Below are 14,896 nucleotides of genomic sequence, written 5' to 3'. Positions count from 1 at the left end.
CGATGCAGGAACTCCGTGTCTAGATACAATCTCCTTCAAAACAGTCGAGATAACTTCTCTAGCTTGTTGGTATCCTTTACTGGCAGAAAGTGTGCAGATTTCGTGAGTCGAACAACGATGACCCAAATCGCATCATAACCGCCAACTGTCCTCGGTAATTTCGTGATAAAATCCATAGTAAAGAGCTCCCACTTCCACTCGGGTATCTCTGGTTGTTGTAGCAATCTTGAGGGTTTCTGATGCTCAGCCATGACCTTGAGACAAGTCAAGCACTTCCCAACATATGTAGCGATTTCAGCTTTCAATTTTGGCCACCCGTATTGCTCCCTGAGGTCATGATACATCTTTTCTGTTCTCGTGTGAATCGAATGTTTTATCTTGGGTGCTTCATCGAAAATTACATTACTTAGGTCACCAAATCATGGCACCTAAATTCTTCCAACAAAATATCTAATTCCGTCTTCCCTAACTTCAAATTGCTTATGTATCCTCTAAGCAACTCGTTCAGAATATTCTCTTCCTTCAGAGCTTCTGACTGAGCTTCTCTAATTTGGTTGGTACGGTTCGTGCGAATGGTTATATTTAGTACCCCCTAACTCGAAGAGGTGGAGTTCTCTCCTTTCTGCTTAGGGCATCAACTACTACATTCGCTTTCCCGGCGTGATATCGAATTTTGCAGTCATAGTCGTTTAGCAATTCAACCCAACGACGCTGCCTCATGTTCAGTTGCTTCTGATCGAAGATATGCTGAATGCTCTTGTGGTCGGTGTACACTGTGCACTTGGTTCCATATAGATAATGTCTCTACATCTTAAGTGCGACAACCACAGTTTCAAGCTCCAGATCGTGTGTCGTGTAGTTCTGCTCGTGAATCTTCAGTTATCGTGAGGCGTAGGCGATAACTTTCGTGCATTGCATTAACAGAAATCCAAATCCTTACCGTGAGGCATCACAATAAATCATGAAATCTTCATTACCCACGGGCAGCGATAAGATCGGTGCGGGGGTCAATTTCTGCTTTAGTAGCTGAAACGCAGACTCTAGCTCTGCTAACCACTCGTACTTCTTTCCTTTATGCGTTAGTGCAGTCTATCCTGGAAATTTTCTGAATGAATCGTCTGTAGTAACCAGCAAGTCCGAGAAATTGTCGAATCAGGGTAGGGGTTTTCGGTGTCTCCCAATTACTAATGGCTTCGATCTTAGTAGGGTCTACTTGAATTCCATCACTACTAATCATGTGGCCTAGGAATTTCACCTCCTTCAATCAAAAATCACACTTAGAGAATTTGACATAAAGTTCTTCCTTTCTTAGTAGTTCTAACACCAATATGAGGTGTTGTGCGTGTTCTTCCCTGCTTCTTGTGACGATCACTCCAAATCCATATGGACGAATACGTCATTCATCAATTTCATTGCGAGGTATTTGACCTCTATATGATAAGTTTTATAAACATTGCATTCTTTGGAAAAGGTATACCATAATGAATATTTAAATCCAAGGTTTTCGACATCTGATGATTTCTACATATAGACAAACACCGTAAATAATAGTTTACAATAATACTTCCGTTGACAATGCAGTCAAAATAGATACATGATGATGGTTTTGTGAATGCAACGTTTTCTTGAATAAAGCATGTATGACTCCATGCACAAAGCTTGTCTAACATATAAGCAAACAGCGGAAGACTTCTAGGGAACCTGAGAATAAACATGCTAACAAGTGTCAACACAAAGGTTGGTGAGTTCATAGTTTTAATGTATCGTATAATCTGTATATAAAGGTGGATCACAAGATTTCAGTTGTTTCATCCAGAAACGTTTATCAAAATATTCTACGAAATTGAGCACCCTGGTAACTAAACTCAACGTATATATAATTTGTACCCTTTGTATAATCATCTTAATAATACACGCAAACCAACGTGTACGCTTCTCAAATAGCATACGTCCGTTAAAATGCTAGCGCTCTAGCTCGGACGGGGATATCAAGCCCTATGGATCCATATACTACTACTCGCGCCCACCAGTTCTTATAACCGGCAGTTACTAGGTACCAAAGCTAAGGGATTTTCGGTTCAAACTCAGTATAGAATTTAGTATGTACTTGTGTCCATTGTTTTTAAAGTAAAGTGCATGTATTCTCAGCCCAAAAATATATATTGCAAAATCATTTAAAAAGGGAGCAAATGAAACTCACCTTAGCAGCACATAAAGTCGTTCACCGAAATGTGACCGAAACTCGAAATTCCAAATAACCGTAGATCTCAACCTAGAGAATATATGTTGGTCAATAAATGTCTATCAAGCTAGGTCTGGTCATAGTTTATCACAATCCTAATGCTCGAGATCGACATACAAAAGTTATCAAAAGTCGTTTCAAAAAGTCAATCTGACTCAATACTATAGTTGAATGATCAGAGCAATCGAAACATTTTAACATATCACATAGTTTCTCAAGTCTTGTAAAATTAAACTATAGTTTTTATAAGGCTTTAAAATATGATAAAACAACCAATTTTGACAATTGTTCAACAAAACGAGACGTGCCTTATATAGAAATTCATTTACTCGATTAGTAATATCTAAAATTCCAATTTATCAATCTCATAGACAAGTTGTTTAAATATTAATTTCAGATTCAAAAGCAATTCCAATTAACGGTGATCATAATTCAGTTACCCGTATCTTTTAGATCGTTCATCGAAATTTCGCGATTTCTAAATGAAAAGTTATTGATTTTTCGCCAGCTTTCCAAAAACATGAATATCATATACCTTTTATCAGTAATATATGTATTTAATTCGTGATTCATCATAAACAGTTTAACGACGAAATTTAGCATACTAGCATGCATAAACATATATACTCGAGCACTAGACATGTATACACTATTAATATATAAAAGATAAGATATGAATGCTCACGTATCAATATTGTGATACAATATTGCAGGAAAGTACGTAGACGCAATGGAGATGATAAACACTAGTTTGACTTACGAGTAATACCCCCGAATAATACCCATCACCTCCTTAGCTATAACTCATAATTTCCTTAGCTCTTTCCCGCTCGAAAAATCATTTAGAAATCATTTGGACATAACCTCGTCGTAGTATTTTATGTATAATACTAATAATTATTATACTACTGATAATAATAATAAGATTAATAATAATATTAATCTTAATAATAATAATAATAATAATAATAATAATAATAATAATAATAATAATAATAATAATAATAATAATAATAATAAAAATAATAATAATAATAATAATAATAATAATAATTAAAATATATATAAATTACAGAGACAGAGAGATTGAGATGAGATTGATGATATGAACTGGCCAAAAATGATCGAGCTTTATAGTTGTCTTCTGTCCCCAGCATCCATGCAATCGCATGGGAAATGTGAGGGTAACCCATGCGATCGCATGAGCCCCAGTTCCAGCTCACATCTATTTTGTTTCTTTGTTCATCGACATAATTTTATATAATATATATAATATATTTAATTTATATAATTAATTATATATTATATTATATTCACGTGCATAGTTGACTTGTAATTTTTGGTCCGTTGACTCGTACGTTGTCACTCGACTTATGTCCCGGTTCCGGTTTCTCGAATGCATTTTCGTACGCTTATAAAACTAGTACTTTTCGTTACGCGACGTGTACCTTTATCAAAAATTAAACTTAATCATTGGTAAATTATGTCACTCGAAGTGTAGCTTTAATCAATTAAGTGTTTTGGTTATTTGCTTCTATAAATAGTGTTTTACTGTATCAAAGTTACTGTAGCAAATAGTGATTTTCGAAAACACTGTAGCTTTTCGGGTACTGTAGAAATTCGAAAATACTATAGCAAATTAGTGTTTTACTGGTTCATCTTAAACGTTTTAGTTAACTTATCTAAATATCAATCGAATTAATAATCGAATGTTACTATCGTTTACTAAATAACTTGAAATCATATATATATATATATATATATATATATATATATATATATATATATATATATATATATATATATGCACATTAAGTTATATATATATATATATATTGTTCGTGAATCTTCGAGAACAGTCAAAGAATAATTGATTAAATGAATATAGTTCCAAAACTTTCGTGACTCAACATTACAGACTTTGCTTATCGTATCGAAAACATTAAATCATTTAAAGATAAAGTTAAAATTTGGTCAAAAATTTCCGGGTTGTCACAGTACCTACCCTTTAAAGAAATTTCGTCCCGAAATTTGGTTGGGATGGTCATGGATGACAATAAGTATGTTTTCATGACTCATACGAGTTGAAAATTAGTGTTTTATCATCATTGAGTAATATGGATAAAACAATTTGTTTATGTGAAGTGTACGAGTGAAGTTATCACAAAAGAGTGAAATGAGAAAAAGTAAGTTTCGTCATATCTTTTGACGTAGATGGGTTGATTTCCGGAGTTCAAGAGATTTGGAGAAAATCTTCGTAATAAGATTTGATTCTTCGATAATTAAGAAAATTATGATTCTTTTCGATTTAATGCAATGATCTGTCTCGATTTTCCTGTTTGATATTATACTATAAATCTACCCCCTTCGTTTCCTTATTTTCCACAGCTCATACCATTTATTCTTTCTCCCTCAATTCTTATTTTAAAGCATTCGTCAATATGCTCCATCCAGTTCTGATTCTTGATATACGTCTAACCTTCATATCCGTCATTCTTCTTTTCCATCTGCCGTCAGAAGAATCTATTCACTTCTACTATACTCTTGGTTTTATAGAGTTTTTAGTCCTCCCTTGTCTTTATATTGCTATATTCATCGATATGTACGGTTTATAATTTCTAGGTGGTTGTTGGGTTTTATATCTTCCCTTATATTTCGATGTCTCTGCTTCTATCTTTCCATAATCATTAACATCCACAGTTAATACTCTCTCCAATTTACTGTGATTTATATATACTCCCATTGATATTTTGAAGCTTCATGCTTTTGTTTTATCTTCCCGACTTTAAATCAAGCGAATAATGATCCAGAATTCGTAGGTATGAATTTCAGAATGAACATAATTAATGTTCTAAAAAAGAAACGGTAATAGCACAATCTGACTTGTCAAATTACCAGAATACCTCAAAAAAGACCGAATCATTAAGAAAATATTTTCTTGATAGTTTAGAGGTTAAATAGAATGAAAGAGTTATGTAACATGGTTTATAATGAGGGTATGATCTGTGAACCTTTATCACGTTCCATTAAAAACTCAGCATGACTTACTGTAATATAATCACGTTGATCAAGTGTCATTATATTATACTAACTCATGCTTTAGTTTCCAACACTGCTTCAAAATATTCATAATTTAAACTCGAAGGTTTACAGAATATAGAAACTAAATAGTTTCCTTTATGATGTAATACAGATAATGCGAGGAGATAAATGATTTCAGATAAGGATAGTTATGAAAATATCTTCAGAAATATCGAGGATATTTATAATGAAATATACGATGATATCTTAAAATTTCTCATATCGAAGGATGATGAAGAAGATTTGTCCGTAAACGTTTAGAGTCAGAAGCAAGGTATTCGTTAATATCTTCAGCAGATACTGAATCATTTGGTTTCTTTGAAGGCAGGTTTTTTTTGATTTTTCCACAACCTCCTTCATGTTTTGCTCAATCCGTTTTCCAGTTCCAAACTTCTCTTTTTCTGAGCTTTGCCAACACACAATTCTTTATCATCAAACTTTTGGCTGTTAAAGTCATTTACAGTTTTTGCTGCTTCATCAGTTTTTTCAACATTCAGGGTATTGATTCGTAGACTGGTTGCTTTTCAGAATTTCAGAATGAATGCTCATAATTCTAAGAGATGAATGTTATATGTATACATATGATGTTCTAGTACAGTTTTGAATTCAAAGTATGGCATTTGAAAGATGTAAGAATCTAAGAGTGATGTTTTCTGTTAAATCTGGGCTTGGATTCTGATTTTTTTTCAAAATCAGAATATGTAATCAAATTTGGATGCGAATGGTTGTTTTGATTTCTATGAAAGAATGTATATTGTTGTAAAAGTAGTGAATATAGTTGATGATTGCTGAATAAGATTCGAAGAATGTAACATATTATTTGTGAATTTATATTTCTTTTGGGTATTACCTACCCGTTAAAAGTTTCACAAATAATATTTTGTACAAGAGAATTTTATCACAATTTTTATGAAAATATTAGTATGTATATTTTCTTCAAATGTAATACAGATTTAATGAGTTAATATCATATTAAGCTCATTTAATTTTCAGCTGGAACTAGAAATGAATAATCTCTAAAACTTTAGAAATTTCGTAATCTTCGTGGATTATCTCTTCAACGTAAATAAAATTACGAATCAATACTTCGTTATTCATTTTTATTGATATTTCCTCGGTGAATGATGTCAGTGCTCGTGAAATTCTTATGAACTTCATAAGATATAAATGATGTTTTCTAGAAAGTTTCGAGTACATCGAAGATAAAAGTGTAAAATTAAACATGTAGTTGATTAATACACTAAGTTCATTATGAAATGGAATTCATTGAGTTGAAACATATATTGTAGTTAACGATGGTTAAGTCGTTAACGAAGGATGTACATCATAGCATATTAGTAATATGAATTAACCGAGTAGTACCTACTAGTTAAGATTCACACGTAATAGCTTAGTACGAAAAGATTTATTTTGATCTCAGAATTCATATATATATATATATATATATATATATATATATATATATATATATATATATATATATATATATATATATATATATATATATATATATATATATATATATATATATATAATATACATATAATTTCTTTAGAGGGAATGAGTTAATACTTCATAACTCGTTGATACGATATACGCGTTGTTGATTAGTGATGATGTTAGCGGTGATTATGGATCTGGCGGAGCCTGTGGTTGTTGTAGATGCTGCTGATGCTGACGATGCTGATGGTACTGACGGTTCTGCTGCTAACAGATCTAGCTTGTAAATCGTGCACCATTCCGATCAGGGTTTTATTACATCATTTCTATTCGCTCATTCATCTGGTTTACAAATAGAACTAGAATAAGTAATCACTAAAACTTTTTGACACTACATATTCTCTGCAGAATATTTCTTCGATGAAGTTATGAATCAATACTTCATCGTTTGTTGTTGTTGGTATTCCTTGGTATCTATGGGGCGTATGACGTTGATGTTCGAGTTACAAATTGTGATGTTGAGGTGTGGGATGCGGATGTTGTTATTGGTGGTGGTGATGGTACTGCTGGTGTTGTTGATGGTGGTACTGTTGCTGCCGGTGCTGCTGCTGCTGCTTGTAACCTTTGCACCATGTTCTCCAAAGCCACTACCCGAGTGCAAAGCTAGTTGACTTCTTCTATTACATCGGGATGATTGTCGGTTCGGACGAGCGGGTGAATGAGATTCGGAATTTGAGATAGTATATTATCGTGATGAGATACTCTGGAAATGAGAGAGAAAATGGTGTCTCGAATAGGTTCGCCGGTAAGTGCTTCAGGTTCTTCGCCAAGAGGGAAATGTGGTGGATGGAAGGGATCACCTTCTTCTTGTCTCCAATGACTAAGCAGGCTACGAACTCATCCCCAATTTCATCCAAAATAGGTGATGGCCGATTGGTTGATCCATTCCGGTTACACTATCTTCGGAATTCAGTTAAATATCCATATCGGAATAGCTGTCGGAGTTTAAGGAATTTGAACTAGATACGGGATCCATCTTGTATAATTAGGGAGATGATTTTTGATATAAATTAGATTATAGAATTTAGTTTGGTATTCTTCAATACATAATTTACATATGTATATATAGTACCAAATTCCATAAATCACGGAGAAATTTTCGGAAGATGTCAGGAAAACTTTACAGTAACAGATACGCTAAGATATGAATTTTTGTCTATACAATATTTATGCAATAAATGCAGGAAAACGTGTCTAGACTTAAGAATGATAAGCATGTAATTTCTGACAAGAAATGATAAGCAAAACTTTTAACATACAGACACGGTCGAAGTCCAGACTTACTAATGCATCCTAACAACTATCAGTTAGACACACTCATGTAAGACCTGGTTCGCTAGGACCAACACTCTGATACCAACTGTGACGATCGCTCCAAATACATATGGACGAATACGTCATTCATCGATTTCATTGCCAGGTATTTGACCTCTATATGATACGTTTTATAAACATTGCATTCTTTGCAAAAGGTATACCATAATGAATATTTAAATCCAAGTTTTTCGACATCTGATGATTTCTACATATAGACAATCACCGTAAATAACAGTTTACAATAATACTTCCGTTGACAATGCAGTCAAAATAGATACATGATGATGGTTTTGTGAATGCAACGTTTTCTTGAATAAAGCATGTATGACTCCATGCACAAAGCTTGTCTAACATATAAGCAAACAGCGGAAGACTTCTAGGGAACCTGAGAATAAACATGCTAACAAGTGTCAACACAAAGGTTGGTGAGTTCATAGTTTTAATGTATCGTATAATCTGTATATAAAGGTGGATCACAAGATTTCAGTTGTTTCATTCAGAAACGTTTATCAAAATATTCTACAAAATTGAGCACCCTGGTAACTAAACTTAACGTATATATAATTTGTACCCTTTGTATAATCATCTTAATAATACACGCAAACCAACGTGTACGCTTCTCAAATAGCATACGTTTGTTAAAAGGCTAGCGCTCTAGCTCGGACGGGGATATCAAGCCCTATGGATCCATATACTACTACTTGCGCCCACCAGTTCTTATAACCGGCAGTTACTAGTTACCAAAGCTAAGGGATTTTCGGTTCAAACTCAGTATAGAATTTAGTATGTACTTGTGTCCATTGTTTTTAAAATAAAGTGCATGTATTCTCTGCCCAAAAATATATATTGCAAAATCATTTAAAAAGGGAGCAAATGAAACTCACCTTAGCAGCACATAAAGTCGTTCACCGAAATGTGACCGAAACTCGGAATTCCAAATAACCGTAGATCTCAACCTAGAGAATATATGTTGGTCAATAAATGTCTATCAAGCTAGGTCTGGTCATAGTTTATCACAATCCTAATGCTCGAGATCGACATACAAAAGTTATCAAAAGTCGTTTCAAAAAGTCAATCTGACTCAATACTATAGTTGAATGATCAGGGCAATCGAAACATTTTAACATATCACATAGTTTCTCAAGTCTTGTAAAATTAAACTATAGTTTTTATAAGGCTTTAAAATATGATAAAACAACCAATTTTGACAATTGTTCAACAAAACGAGACGTGCCTTATATAGAAATTCATTTACTCGATTAGTAATATCTAAAATTTTAATTTATCAATCTCATAGACAAGTTGTTTAAATATTAATTTCAGATTCAAAAGTAATTCCAATTAACGTTGATCATAATTCAGTTGCCCATATATTTTAATTCGTTCATCGAAATTTCGCGATTTCTAAATGAAAAGTTATTGATTTTTCGCCGGCTTTCCAAAAACATGCATATCATATACCTTTTATCAGTAATATATGTATTTAATTCGTGATTCATCATAAACTGTTTAACGACAAAATTTAGCATACTAGCATGCATAAACATATATACTCGAGCACTAGACATGTATACACTATTAATATATAAAAGACAAGATATGAATGCACACGTATCAATATTGTGATTCAATATTGAAGGAAAGTACGTAGACGCAACGGAGATGATGATAAACACTAGTTTGACTTACGAGCAATACCCCCGTATAATACCCATCACCTCCTTAGCTATAACTCATAATTTCCTTTGCACTTTTCCGCTCGAAAAATCATTTAGAAATCATTTGGACATAACCTCGTCGTAGTATTTTATGTATAATACTAATAATTATTATACTACTGATAATAATAATAAGATTAATAATAATATTAATCTTAATAATAATAATAATAATAATAATAATAATAATAATAATAATAATAATAATAATAATAATAATAATAATAATAATCAAAATATATATAAATTAGAGAGACAGAGAGATTGAGATGAGATTGATGATATGAACTGGCCAAAAATGATCGAGCTTTATAGTTGTCTTCTGTCCCCAGCATCCATGCGATCGCATGTGAAATGTGAGGGGAACCCATGCGATCGCATGAGCCCCAGTTCCAGCTCACATCTATTTTGTTTCTTTGTTCGTCGACATAATTTTATATAATATATATAATATATTTAATTTATATAATTAATTATATATTATATTATATTCACGTGCATAGTTGACTTGTAATTTTTGGTCCGTTGACTCGTACGTTGTCACTCGACTTATGTCCCGGTTCCGGTTTCTCGAATGCATTTTCGTACGCTTAGAAAACTAGTACTTTTCGTTACGCGACGTGTACCTTTATCAAAAATTAAACTTAATCATTGATTAATTATGTCACTCGAAGTGTAGCTTTAATCAATTAAGTGTTTTGGTTATTTGCTTCTATAAATCATCATCTCGTATATATATATATATATATATATATATATATATATATATATATATATATATATATATACACACACATTAAGTTATATATATATTGTTCGTGAATCTTCGAGAACAGTCAAAGAATAATTGATTACATGAATATAGTTCCAAAACTTTCGTGACTCAAAATTACAGACTTTGTTTATCGCGTCGAAAACATTAAATCATTTAAAGATAAAGTTTAAATTTGGTCAAAAATTTTCGGGTTGTGACACTTCTCGAGTAAATCAAAATATCATCTATAAAGACGATGACAAACTTGTCGAGATAAGGACTACATGGACGGTTCATAAGATCCATGAACTCAGCAGGTGCATTCGACAAATCAAATGGCATCACGAGAAACTCATAATGCCCATAGCGAGTTCGGAATGCGGTCTTAGGGATTTCGTCATCCTTCACCCTCAATTGGTGATAACCTGACTGTAAATCAATCTTCGAGTTAACGCTTGATCCTTGTAGCTGATCGAAAAGGTCGTCAATCCTTGGAATGGGATATCGGTTCTTGATAGTTAACTTGTTCAGCTCACGGTAGTCGATACATATCCAGAAAGATTCGTCTTTCTTCTTAACGAACAAAACAAGAGCTCCCCAAGGCGAAGAAATCGGTCGAATTAATCCAAGGTCTAATTTGAGAAATATTTGGCGGGTACAATTTAATACGGGACACGTCTAATTGAGTTTTCAAATTGCCTAATAACACGTCTATTTTTAATTGGAACACTTCTAATTACACTAACAGAACACGTTCAAATGGGTTTAAACCACGTTTAATTGAAGTAATGGAACACTTCTAAATGACCTTATGGACCACGTCTAATTGAGATAACGGACCATGTCTAATTGAGATAACGGAACAAGTCTAATTAAGACCCGTCTAACATCTGCTGAACACGTCTATTTTTCAAAAATGGACACGTCTAATTGAGTTTATTAGACCGGTGCAAGGAACCACATTAATTGGCAATATCAATTAGTGTTGTGCCATTTAGACGTGTTATTCAACACATCTAATTGGCCTTTTCCACACGTATAAATGAGTGTAGTAGTGTAGCTTACTAATTACCTTGATCGGGTCTTGTTACTCGCATGGGTGTTAAACTGAAAAGTAATTAAGCTAATATAAATTTAAAAGTTTAGATAAAACTAAGCGTTACAAACACACACTTTACACATGTTAGGTCCCGAACATCTGCCACCAATTGTTGAAAGATTCGACGAGCCCAACACACACACACACACACACACACTATAGATAACCTAGATTAAACTACTCCTAATGCATCATCACTTTGACGTATCTTAGCCTTTGATTTTATAAATCATTAGTACACAATAATACTTAGGCGACAATGTCAACCATATATCATTCAGACTATATAACCGATCATATATCACTTATGTGGCAGCTAGAGCCGACCATATAATAAAAATAACACAAGTGCACTAATAACTTTAAAAGAAAGAAAGGCTTAACCGAAAAACTTAACAAAGAACACTTTTATTAACACAAAATACAATTACAATATTACTTACTTATCACACTATATTTCTCACTCTCTTCTTACTTTTTCAGAACTTACTCACAAATAAAACAATCACCCACAATTATACTATTTCATGGAAGTTTTTACATACCATATATTTTCATAGATAAATATTTAGATATTTTTTCCTCATACAAATATCTAGATTTTTTTTACACTTTTATATCCAGATATTTTCTTATATACATTTAGTAATTTCACTCTCCCTTCGTCCCATATTTAATGTCATCAGACAAAAAATACATAGTTTAAAGAAATATCATAAATGTATTGTACTTTCTATTTACTTTTCAGTTTTTACCCTTACTTTTTTACTTTAATCCGATCCACATACATTAAGGGCATAATAGAACTTAATCATTTTATTATTTTCTATTTATAGAACTAATTTGAGACATCTCAATATAGAATACTGAACAATATATTAGCGACGGAGACAGTATTATTTATTCTGTATTCATTTTAACACCACCCATTAACTGATTAACATTGCTTTTAAAATAGTCATTTTTACACGTTTTAAATGTTTCTGAAGGGACATCTTTCTCTTTCCAATTTTTCTGTACGTATCCATTATAGATTTCGTTAATTATATGATTACTTAATTTTGTTACGAATGACAAATGAATCTCTTAAGACAATAATTGGCAAAATGATCTTATTATATAATGATCTATTTGCATAATATGAAGTTCATAGCTTTTTCATTAATACGAAAACACATAAAAATAGTAAAACATAGATAGAAATATAAACACCAACAAAAAAAAAAAAAAAACATTAGTCATTCAATTCGTCTCCTTCAATTAATCAATCCGCATCTTCAGATTATACGACGGCATAGAGTAATTCCGTCACCAACTGGAAGCTGACATATCTCGACTCGTGAATCAACCGCCAACGCTTTGTTAAGTTCCAAAACGAAGTCCCTATAATATCTAACATACTTTCTTAGAGGTGCATCTGGTGGTGCAACCAGTGACCCGTTCCATAGAGTGTTGTCGTAACCGATTACTCCACCGATCTTGACTAGATCGATTAATCGCTTATGGTAGTTAAGGTAGTTATCCTTATCAGCATCCACGAAAATGAAATCAAAACTTCCGTGGAACTTTTTCTGTTTATAAAACAAATCAACAACTTGTAAATAAAAAATAAATGTTTGATAAAATTTAATTCAAAATAAATAAACTTTGATGCTTACGTCTTCGAGCATAAGATCAAGTACCGGAAGGGCAGGACCCTCTCTAAAGTCGATCTTATGAGCGACACCAGCCTTTTCGATGATCGGAAGGCCAATTTCGTAATTTTCACGGTTAATATCCAATGCCAATATCTGAAAAAAGTTATATGTCGAAAATAATTGTTGATTAGGACACGTCATAATATTTAAATTCAGCTATTGGATACCACGTCCAACCAGTATAAGATGAGCCAATTCAAAAATACAATACAATAATGTAACACTTACAAATAAAGTGAAATAATAATAATAAATAATGTAATATATAATGTATGTTAGGCCAAATAGTACAATAACCTGAAAGCAAAATTTCATCATCTAATAAAAATATACTCGTAATATCTTATTTAATATTTAATGTTAGTTGTATTAATTATCTTTTATACTCTTTTTAAATAATGAAATCAAGAAAATTTCAACATACATTTCATGTTCATTACTCGTATAAATTTATAAGCAAAAGGTTAAAACGATTACAAATAACATGAACAAATAAACTTTATCCATTAAATTCAAAACTAAAATTGTACCTTTCCATCATCAGGAAGAGCTAGAGCTGTGGACAAAAGTGAATAACCAGTGTAGACACCAATCTCCATGGTGTTCTTTGCATTAATAAGCTTTAAAAGCATGTTCAAAAACTGTCCTTCATCGGCTGACGTGGTCATAAGGTTCCTACATCATCAAATAATAAACAAACAAAACATTTTTATTTTTGTACAACTTTAAAAAAAGAAACGTATGCGTACACAAGATCAAACATGAATCCATGCAAAATTAACGTATGTACGTACCACGGGTGTTTAGCAGTGACCTCACGTAGCTCTTTCATGGGTGCAGGTTCTCTTGGATAAACACTAGTTTCAAGAATGTATTGATAAAGTGCATCACTTTGAAGAAGACTTTTGTGTCCAACTTCTGAATGTTTGGCCGGTTGGCTATCGCTACCGTTGTTAACCGTAGCCATATGATTATGTAGTGAATAAGTTGTAAATGGTTGATGATAAAAGATTGCTTTAAAGATGAAGTTTTGAGCTTGAAATGAAAAGGAATGGAATAAGAGTATTTATAAAGGGAGATTATATTGTGAATGGGGTTGAAAATGGTTGGGTGGTTGGTGGGTGAAGTGGGAGTGACTTTTTTTCTTTCTATGGTGGGCAAATAGTTGGTGAAATGTATACACCTTTGTATTTTTGTTACTTTGAAGTATTTACATAAATATACGGAGTAATGTATATATATATTCTCTTCCATTTTAGTAATTTAAGGTTATTCAATGAATTGTATAAAATGGGTAGGTACCAAGGTTTTTTATGTTCATGTATTTTTTATGGAGAGTGGAATAGTGGATAGTACTATTATTAAGATGTATACGACTTATCTAGGTTAATATGTAATTGCATTCGATTCTTTTTCTAACCACTAAAATAATATTCACTTCATCCCAAATTAGTAGTTCCAGTTTGATTTTTAAAGTTTTTTTTTTTT

General features: G+C 32.5%; 1 protein-coding gene across 1 annotated transcript; it reads right to left on the bottom strand.

Moving 5' to 3' along the window:
- Positions 1 to 12,852: 12,852 nt before the first annotated feature.
- On the bottom strand, positions 12,853 to 14,437 carry LOC139846793 (caffeoyl-CoA O-methyltransferase 1-like). The gene is made up of 4 exons (XM_071836324.1): positions 14,203 to 14,437; positions 13,939 to 14,083; positions 13,370 to 13,501; positions 12,853 to 13,282 (listed from the first exon to the last, which is right to left on the bottom strand). Exons 1-4 carry the CDS (start codon positions 14,373 to 14,375, stop codon positions 12,989 to 12,991), a joined length of 744 nt encoding a protein of 247 aa, XP_071692425.1. The 5' UTR covers positions 14,376 to 14,437; the 3' UTR covers positions 12,853 to 12,988.
- Between the last annotated feature and the right edge of the window lie 459 nt (positions 14,438 to 14,896).

The sequence above is a fragment of the Rutidosis leptorrhynchoides genome, chromosome 5 (assembly GCF_046630445.1).
Source record: "Rutidosis leptorrhynchoides isolate AG116_Rl617_1_P2 chromosome 5, CSIRO_AGI_Rlap_v1, whole genome shotgun sequence".
Lineage (NCBI taxonomy): Eukaryota > Viridiplantae > Streptophyta > Magnoliopsida > Asterales > Asteraceae > Rutidosis > Rutidosis leptorrhynchoides.
Note: the sequence above shows the minus strand (reverse complement) of the source record. Positions and strands in the feature narration are given on the sequence as shown.